The sequence below is a fragment of the Gigantopelta aegis genome, chromosome 9, assembly GCF_016097555.1.
Source record: "Gigantopelta aegis isolate Gae_Host chromosome 9, Gae_host_genome, whole genome shotgun sequence".
Taxonomy (NCBI): Eukaryota; Metazoa; Mollusca; class Gastropoda; order Neomphalida; family Peltospiridae; genus Gigantopelta; species Gigantopelta aegis.
The window spans coordinates 26,766,242-26,776,756 of NC_054707.1; the positions used below are offsets into that span (position 1 = coordinate 26,766,242).

A 10,515-nucleotide genomic window follows, 5' to 3' on the forward strand; every position below is an offset into this window, starting at 1 on the left:
TAAAAAATCTACAACACTACAATCATATAAAAACAAAAGAAACATCTACAAGTCGCTTCTTTCGATTTGCTGTCACATGCAATATTTCACTAACAAATAGTTGGCCACCAGTAATCTTTGACCATGACATCATAATACCGATACAACTTTATTCAAGTTATAATGATTAAATTTCTGTTACATTCATTACAACATAACGTCATCCCATTGATCCAGACGTAGCAACGGGAGTTTGTTCATTTTTTGATGAACGTAAAAATTACATTGTCAGAGAACGTCATATCTGATGACGTTATTTTATATGGGCAAGTTGTCTTATTGAGCGTTATTGTTTATGGATAAAAATTAAATCAAAATAAAGTATGACATTTTAGTGTTATTATTAGCCTGTATGATTTAAATTTAATTATAAGTATTGTCTGTTATTTCTTTTACATTCATCGGGGTATAAACAAAAAATAATCATCCGCAGACTTATGTGAGAACGGCTTCACCGATTCACACAGTTTGCGGAAGTAACAGACAATCCTTAAAGGTGTAAACATTGAAAAAACTAAAGTTCATCGTTTTGCCGCAATTTTGTTTTTCACACCGGAATCTAAAGATTTGTTACTCTAATACTATTAGTACTGTTAGTACAGTGTAAGCATAATATGCAAAACAGTAACCAGTCTTTTATTAGTTTTAAAAGTTGCATGTCATTATTTACAAATTGCAAAACTTTAAATGTGTAAATTATTAATTTAATTTATATAATATCACATAAATTGCCAAAAAATATATAAATAATGAAAAAAGTTTAGGAACACAATATCATGAAATAGATAGATTAACAAAGTACCTACATTGAAAAATTACTAATTTGGTGTGTTGGGGGGGGGGGATAAATCTTAAACTGTAATACATGTATACTTTATGCTAATAAAGGTTCTTGTTTTTTTTTTTTTTTTATTTTTTAGGGGGTGGGGTGGGGTGAGGAATTCATAAGTAAATAAATAATGCTGTTAATTGTTGTAACATGGATTATTTTTTATAACTTGGGTGATTTTAGTGGAAACAATTATTTAAAATTTTGTATAGGTAACTTTATTCTAAACTGATAAAAATTATTTGCATATTTTTCTAAATAAACCATAAAGTATGCCCAATGAGCCTATCTGCTGTGTAAATTGACAAATTGATTAAACATGATCTCAGTGTGAAAAATGTACATATAACAGTTAATCATTTTAATTTACTGGTTTCTTATTTTATGAACAGTTAAAATTGGGCAAGTGAATTTTTCACCATGGCAAGTGAATTTTCAAATCCACTGGCCCTATTGCAAGTAAATTAAAAAAAAAAATTCAGTTAACATACACCATGGATATAAATACCACAACACCTTACCGTTAAAGTAAATCAGACATATTTCAGTCAACACATACACCATGGATATAAATACCACAACATCTTACACTTAAAGTAAATCAAGACATATTTCAGTCAACACATACACCATGGATATAAATACCACAACATCTTACACTTAAAGTAAATCAAGACATATTTCAGTCAACACATACACCATGGATATAAATACCACAACATCTTACACTTAAAGTAAATCAAGACATATTTCAGTCAACACATACATGTACACCATGAATATAAATACCACAACATCTTACCCTTTGAGTAACTCAGACATATTTCAGTCAACACATACACCATGAATATAAATACCACAACACTTTACCCTTAGAGTAAATCAGACATATTTCAGTCAACACATACAGTACACCATGGATATAAATACCACAACACTTTACCCTTAGAGTAAATCCGACATATTTCAGTCAACACATACACCATGGATATAAATACCACAACACCTTACCCTTAGAGTAAATCAGACATATTTCAGTCAACACATACACCATGGATATAAATACAACACCTTACCCTTAAAGTAAATCAGACATATTTCAGTCAACACATACACCATGGATATAAATACCACAACACTTTACCCTTTGAGTAAATCAGACATATTTCAGTCAACACATACACCATGAATATAAATACCACAACACTTTACCCTTTGAGTAAATCAGACATATTTCAGTCAACACATACATGTACACCATGGATATAAATACCACAACACCTTGCCCTTAAAGTAAATCAGACATATTTCAGTCAACACATACATGTACACCATGGATATAAATACCATAACACCTTGCCCTTAAAGTAAATCAGACATATTTCAGTCAACACATACATGTACACCATGGATATAAATACCACAACATCATACACTTAAAGTAAATCAGACATATTTCAGTCAACACATACGGTACACCATGGATATAAATACCACAACATCTTACACTTAAAGTAAATCAGACATATTTCAGTCAACACATACGGTACACCATGGATATAAATACCACAACACCTTGCCCTTAAAGTAAATCAGACATATTTCAGTCAACACATACATGTACACCATGGATATAAATACCACAACACCTTGCCCTTAAAGTAAATTAGACATATTTCAGTCAACATATACACCATGGTTATAAATACCACACCTTACCCTTAGAGTAAATTAGACATATTTCAGTCAACATATACACCATGGACATAAATACCACACCTTACCCTTAGAGTAAATCAGACATAATGGGAAGCGTCTTCGAATACATTGTATTCGTACTTTCAACAAAGGTAATAAACAAAGAGGTTGGTCATTGTGTATGTATTTAATTGTAGGTGCTGGAACACAGATTTAATGCAGAGCTGTTTGCACAGCTGTTATCAATTCCGGCTAACAAGACGTTACTACGACGGCACCTCAGCACACATTTTGTGGGACTCATTGGTCAGGAAACACAACAAAGAAAACGCGAGTATGAAGCATCTCCTGCTTTTGTCACATTGTTACCAAATAACAAGATAAAAGTGAGTACTAGCAACATTTAATTTTTGCATTTTATATTGTACAAAGTGTTTATATCCTTATTGCTATTGTGGACTATATAAAATAAAATAAAATTATTCATTTATTTTAAATGTCAAAGCTATTTCAGTAAAACCTATTTGGGAACTATTTGTTTAACAACACTGTAGTACATTGTACCACTGACAGCTGTTGGTGAAAACCTGAGGAATAAACCCCACTCTTTTTCAATTAACAGCAAGGGTCTTTTATATGCATTTTAATAAAAAAAAAACATTATTAAAATATAGCTACATGTACAACAGGCAGTGGTCAGTCCATTGTTAATTTTAAAAAAGGCTAGTGTCTTACAGTTTTACTTGGGATTGTGGGAATAAACTGCTTTTCAGATACATAATATGTTTATATGATTTATGGAGATACACTAATTGTTAATTATCATAAATACAGATAAATAAAATTCATTAATAAACAGGTTTTGAGTGCACTTTCCAACCAAGTCGGCAATAATTTTCAAATTTCATGTATCACTTTCATGTCATCTCATCGATTGTTAGTAAATAAACTATTATGGAAAATTATTTTGTTAGTATATTGACATTTAAAAATATGTTAAGAAATTTGTCTACATGTAACAGATCTTGTTGTTTTTGATTTTGTAGAAAGGTAAATTTGGGATTTTTGGACATAAGCGCAGCAAATCAGAAACTGAGGCAGATGGATTTATCTGTCCACTAGACAACTTGTCTTCCACCAAGGACTGTCATATCAATGGCAATGGCATAGCATCAAATGGAAAACACGACCCAAAGGTAGGAATATGTTATTCTTGGAAATTAGTTTTATTGCAAGCCTCCATCAACTTTAGTATCATAGTGAGACCAATTTATGTGGACATCAGCATTCTGATTTAAAATATGTCATTGTTTTAAAACAGATAGTTGTTATGTATATATCGTTCTTTCTGTTACTATGTCTGTACTTCAGATGAGTACTAAACTTGCTGCTATGTAGCAACCTTTACTGCAAACGCCAGATGTAAACATTGTTTACTACATTACTTGTTTGTATAGTGTAAAGCCAGAACTTTTCAAAATAAAACTTACTGTAAATCAGCAAATGTTGGCGAACATAAAATTTTGTGATGCTAAATGTAAAGAGACATACACTAGACTGTTCCAAAACATTTTTTTTTTTTTAAAGTTTTATGTAGCTAATAATATGTCACTTATTTGGATTTCGTTAAATTTTTAGGTCACTAATATTTTTTTGATTTACAGTACTTTATCGAAATATATGGGTGGTTTTTTTTTTAAAACAAGTTTGTGATTTATGAAAATGCTGTTAAATATTTTTAAGGCAAATTAAAAAATAAAGTTCTCAATAACCAGCGTTAACAGACTGTATTTTTAGAACACTAATACTCAGTTATGCTGATGTCTAGTAGCTATCTCACAAGTGGAGCTAACAAATGATTATAGTGGTAAATTGTTTGGTTAAAAAATACAAGACAGTAAGTCAAATAGCAAGTGTTTATATCTTTTTCAGAGAGGTCAGGTCGGTGCAAAAGAAATTGGTGCCGTTTCCAAGGAAATAAATTCATTAACAGTAAGTGAAATATGAAACTGTCAACATTAGTATCTATTAATAGTTATTAAAATGATGTTAAGTTGGGTTACAAAGCTCCCTAATGTATGACTCCACATGGACAGCATCCAAAATAAGCACTTGTCGGTTTGTCCTGACAAGTGAACGTGTGCTTGGACAAGCAAATTATATCTCAATGGTTGTCCTGTGAACAAGTAAACATTTTCAATGGTTTCATTTTGAGTAGTCAAAAACATCGTCTATTTATTAGGATAAGTGAAACTATTGGCAGACAAGTAGATTTCTAGATGTACTTGTCCAGTGGATTATTTCTGTCGGTGATGGAAGATGACTACCTGGCAAACACAGCATGTTCCGTGGGCCCCAGCTCAAGTAATATTCACATAGCTAAGCCGAGAGCAAGGCCCTGTTAAGTAGCCCCACACTGAAATGGAAAACTGAAGCTTCACCATTCATTTTATCTTCATGCATATATGTTTGTGATGTACCCAAAAAATATCTTTGTCTCTTTGTTAAAGGTTTGCGCTTTTTTAGAATTTAAAAAATAATAATTAAAAAAATCAAAAAGTTGTTACACATTTTACTTGTTTTATTATTTAACAAAATTCATTTTTCAAACAGTGCAGAAAATTAATATTGACTAAAAATCATACATGGTTATGAATTACTAGCCTCTTTATTTGTTAGTCATGGGGCAAGGAATATGAAAATGTCAAGTATTTAGAATTAGCAGGTATTGTGTTTTCACATAATTTGTTTACACTTAGCACCGACTTGCATGTACTTAAATTTTACAGTGTGTGCAATTGTTTTACAGAAAATGCTGTCACAAGAACGTTTTCTAGAAAGTTGTCAGACATCGAATGTTTGACACCATCATACCACCAAAAGATTGAATGTGCCAAGGGAGATAACTCGGTGAACTGAAGTAGGAAGGGACTTTTCCAGTGTAACAGAAGTGAATCAACTTGAGTAATACAATTTGGACTTAAGGCTTATGGATATTTTTTTTATGTTTTTAAGTTTAAACTGAAAAAAAAGTTGGATTTCATTTTTCAAATATTGTTAAGAATAACCTACTCAAGTTACTTTAATTGGCTTATGTTGGCCTGAATTTTATAACCAGTGCTGTGCTTTTTGTATGTATTTTTACTTTTATCAGATCCAAACAGAATATATTGTGACATTTTAAAAGAGACATATTTTTTTTGGACATAAATTGAAATCAAAGATGTATTACAGTTTCACTTCAAATTAATTTACCGAGAGGCTATGGACCTAGAAACTTTATACCACAACTATGTTTTACAAATGAGTTAATAGGGTATACTAACAATTATCTTCCACTGATGGTACTAGAAGCAGTAATCTGTAGGAGAGTCCATCACTACTGACAGCTAATTTGAAAATTCACATTAGCTTCAGTCAGGAACACTTCATACAAAAACTACTATAACAAATTAACAGGAATTACACTGTACTTCCTCTAGTTTGTCAGATGTGTAGTAGTCTTATACATTTACAAACAAACCTAGTTCATCTTGAACAAAACAACAGTTTTGGGGATTTGTTTTGGGGTTTTTTTAATTATTGACTGGAATAAACAAAAAAAGGGTTGCATCTTGAGCACTGTTCATATATATATTTGAATCATCACAATTGTATCCATTTACTATTTTTGTAGCATAAATGAATTGTACAGTTTTGTATATATCATTATTGTTCATAGTGTAAATATCAAAGTGCGGAGCATGCTTTACTTAAGTTTGATAGGCTATCCAGTTTTTTAATTTATCAGTTATTTTAAATTTTTCCAAGAATATTATTTGAAATATACATGGCTGTTGTATGCAACTTGATACTATCAAGAATACACCCAAGTCTGAACAGCCCAGTCAGTATATAGCATTTACTGAAGGGTGTTGTGAGGTATGTAAATATATGTTTTACTCACTTAATATAGGGCTTCCTTTAATACTATTTGCCAAGAATCAGTCTGTGATTATTAAGACATCATGATTGGTAGATGGAATACTATTTCCAAAAAACCTATTTGTATTAAAACACTGCTGCCAGAAATGCTGAAGTATAAATGTTGTCTTTGCAAACCATTCATGCTTATGCTTTTAATACTACTGAATCAAATAAAAATTACTATTACCTTTGTGTTATATTACTATTGATGTTTTTGAAAGAAAAAAAATTGTTAAATGTATAAAAAATTACTTGTTACTGGATGAACAGACAGGATGTGGGCATCACAGGAGCATCCATGCATCAGATGTCAAATATCAGATCAACATCTACAAAACACACTAGCACATGCATATGGGGGGGGGGGGTCATGGAGCAGCTTGCAGGCTTCTGGAATCGCTTGTTGCACAATTTTTACCATCTGCTGCTGAATGTAGCAAGCCGAGATTCCCATATTCCAGATTTTAGGTCAAAATAAATGTTATAAAAATATCTATTTAAGCCGTTTTCTGTGTGTGACATGCATCCAGTGTGTTTAGTATTTTTGTGCGAATGCTGGGTGTTGCCCATCACTTTTTCCATATCAAATAATGTGTATTATAGTCTTGTGGTATGTGTTATCGTGTCTGTGGGATGGTGAATGTAAAAGATTCCTTGCTACTAATGGAAAAATGTAACGGGTTTCCTCTCTAATACTATATGTCAAAATTACCAAATGTTTGACATCCAATAGTCAATGTGCTCGAGTGGTGTCCTTAAACAAAAACAAACTTTAACTTTCTTTAGTAACATAGTTCAGTTTGGAAACATAGTACTGTCTGCATCTCATATTTTTTAAGAACTTAAAAATGTATTGTGATACTACTATTTTATGAACTTTAAGAGATATTTTGTTGACATGGTTGTGAAGAACATTTCTTGCCTTATGATCACTCGCAAACCAATAGCAAAGCTCCATCTGAGTATGAACAAAACTATTTTTGTATGTGCGTTTTTTTACACTGATGCTACCTATCTCCACATGGCCACTATAGCACATTCTGCCTCTTGAAGAAGTGAACAATTTACACCGCTGTGACAGCTTGTGTCACTCTTGTGAGCCAACCGTGCCTTGACACAACACAGTTCATGTGACAGTGCGCAACAAAGTTTTACTGCATTGTACTGGTAGTTTTCTTTTCAGAATATTCATTACTGGAATAGTTTAGTTGAGGTTTATCTTAATGAACTATTATTACTAATAATGGTTTGCTAAATAGGCTTATCATTAGCTGGAGTATCTTATTCATCATGCTTACTGATTAAGTAACATGTTGTATCATTGTAATTAATAAGTCAGATATTTGAATTGATAAATATTAGTATAAATTACCTAAGTTATATTCAAAATTAAATGTAACACTTATAAAAGGTTTTTAAAAATTAAATAAAATATGTACATACAGACGGTTAGCTAACCAGTATGAATAGTTATGCAGGTATGAAAAACAGTTGGCAAATGATTAAATGAATGATTGAATCAGTGAACGAATGATTTATTAGTACGGATATTTATTTTGGTTATTTATTTCTATGCCAGGTCAGTCCATAAAATATTATGTTTAAATATTTGAACGATTTACCACTTAAGTGAATTGGCAATTCACCTACCTTTAAAGTTGAATAAACGACACATGAGTAGAAGGACAGTTTGCATGAAATGTTGTGAGTGCAGTACTGATAAAATTAGCTACACAGCTGTTCACAGTCGAGCTGTCAGCTTAGATGGCGCGTTGGTCATGTTATCCAGGTTAAGACTGGTAGCTACTGGACGGGTACCCCAGGACTGGTTTCCACCCAGATAGAGTGCACCACTTGGCTTAAGAGGGACGTGTAAGCCCCCAGCACCAATCAGTTTTCTGTGTTAACATCATATTAGCTACCTCGGAATTTGTTGTATAAGAAAAATTGCCTGGGGCCTTTTTTCAATCTTATTTTCATATTCATATGTATTTTATTTCTGCAAAATGAATTTGTTATTGATAAAATGTCATGTATCTTTAAAGTATTTACTTTATTTTGAATTTGACAAATGACCAAACATGGTTATATTAGCTCAAGTAAAAAAATTCTAGACTTTATGTGAACAAATTATTGCATGTTAGTTACAATAGTCATGATTTGGAGGACTTTGTATGGATGAATGGTTTACTATGTAAGTCCAGTTCATCTTATTCCTCATGCTTACTGTGACTTTTGTATGTTTAAAACAAATATCAGCAATGACTTTTATATTTTTAAAAATACTAGTAATGCCTGTTTATTTAATTTGTTCACACATTTAGCCAAAATTTCATAACGTTGACTTGCTGATTGTGCATTAATTATGCCTTTTAATTACTACAGGTATTACAAAGTATCTGTTTAATTGTGTGTTATAATAGTAACAATACAAGTAGCTCACTCAGATTATATTTCTTCAGTTTTACTTTATTTTAATTCTTTTTTTATATTCCATATTACCAAAACAATCTTATAATGGTGCATGTTACTGATTAGTATTTTACCACAACTTGCTACATGTAAGTCTTCCTGTTGAAACTACAATAGCCATTGTGAATGGCTTGTATGTATATTGTACATTATTGTAAAATAAAGGTTTTTTAGAACACATTTGACACTACCAGTAGTTAGTGTGCAGATTTAGTTACAAGTAGAATAAATACAAAATGTATTTAGTTTGGTGTTTATACAAAGGGAACAAAATATAATTTTTTAATTTATTCACTTTTAAATACAAGCTTGTTTGTGTAACTATTCATAGAAGTATATGTTTTTAACATCCAAGTATTTATTACTTTTATGTTGACTATTCTTTTTCTTTATTAAGATTTCATTCTAAATGCATGGATCTGAATGCAAATTTTAGTTAATTTCTTAAATACATGTACTTGATTTTGTTTTTCTGAAAATATTCTTTTGCAGACATTGTTTTGTTTTTAATTTTACATAATCTTTTGAATTCATACTGCATGCAAGTCTATGGTAGAATAAATGTGTGTAATATGGTATTTTAGTGTACATTTTTTTCAGAGCAAAGGAAAATATTTTTTTAAAGTTAGCAATATATAATTTTATTTTTATGTACCAGTATTTAATATTTAGTGGGGAGGATTGTTTGGGAGGTTTTTGGGGGTTTTTTATTATTTTATTTTAGCTAGTTCTTATTATGGTTTCCACCTTTCATCTACATGTACATGTACCAGTTCTATAAATAACTGTGTGAAATCGAGACTTGCAGGCATTATGGTTTCAAGTTGAACTGTGTGAATGTTAGCTTATCTTTGCATATTTAAATACCTACCAAATATTTTAGAAACATTTTGACATTTTGTATATTTTACTGATCTGTTTTGTAATATTGATAATTCAGTGCATGCTTTCAATATGCCTGTCTCAGTCATGTAAATAAATATATGTTGAAAGTGTATGTTGTGCAGTTGTCTGTTTTATATCTTTATATCCTGCCACACAGTGACAGCCGGTTATTGAATATCACAATAGCCACACACACTTTTTGGCACATCCCTATGTCACTGAACATTTTGTTAAATTTATGTACAAAATAAGTATAAGAAGGCAAAGAAAAAAAAGTGATGATCATCCTGTAATTTTTTTCTCCACATTTGGGGAACTGGCAGCACCAGACATCATCAGAATTGTCATTTAATTTGCAATTGCTGTCACCAATTAAACATCGTTACAACAGTTATGTTGGGGGGGTTGGGGGGACGTTTATTATTCATTTTTATTTTTTTCAAACTAGGGGAGGACCTTTTTATTGGGATGGGTGAGGATGACCATCAATTATTTTTTATGTGTATAAAAATCAGGACGTGCAGCAAATTCATCCATAAGCGTACGAGACGGGGTAGGTGGGGCAAGTCCCCCGTCCTGGAGAAAAATCATCGAATTCGGGCAGTATTAGTTATAATCCATGTAAA

The 10,515-nt window shown here is 31.4% G+C and overlaps 1 protein-coding gene across 8 annotated transcripts in view; it reads left to right on the forward strand.

The window, feature by feature from the left end:
• LOC121381093 (liprin-beta-1-like) overlaps positions 1-9,999 on the forward strand; it is a 225,488-nt gene extending 215,489 nt beyond the window's left edge. For all 8 annotated transcript variants that reach the window (XM_041510196.1, XM_041510198.1, XM_041510197.1 and 5 more), the window contains 4 exons: positions 2,764-2,952; positions 3,613-3,762; positions 4,499-4,558; positions 5,376-9,999. In XM_041510196.1, coding sequence (XP_041366130.1) covers positions 2,764-2,952; positions 3,613-3,762; positions 4,499-4,558; positions 5,376-5,429 — 453 coding nt within the window. In that variant the 3' untranslated portion in view covers positions 5,430-9,999. The remainder of the gene's footprint in view (positions 1-2,763; positions 2,953-3,612; positions 3,763-4,498; positions 4,559-5,375) is intronic.
• The last annotated feature ends 516 nt before the right edge of the window (positions 10,000-10,515 follow it).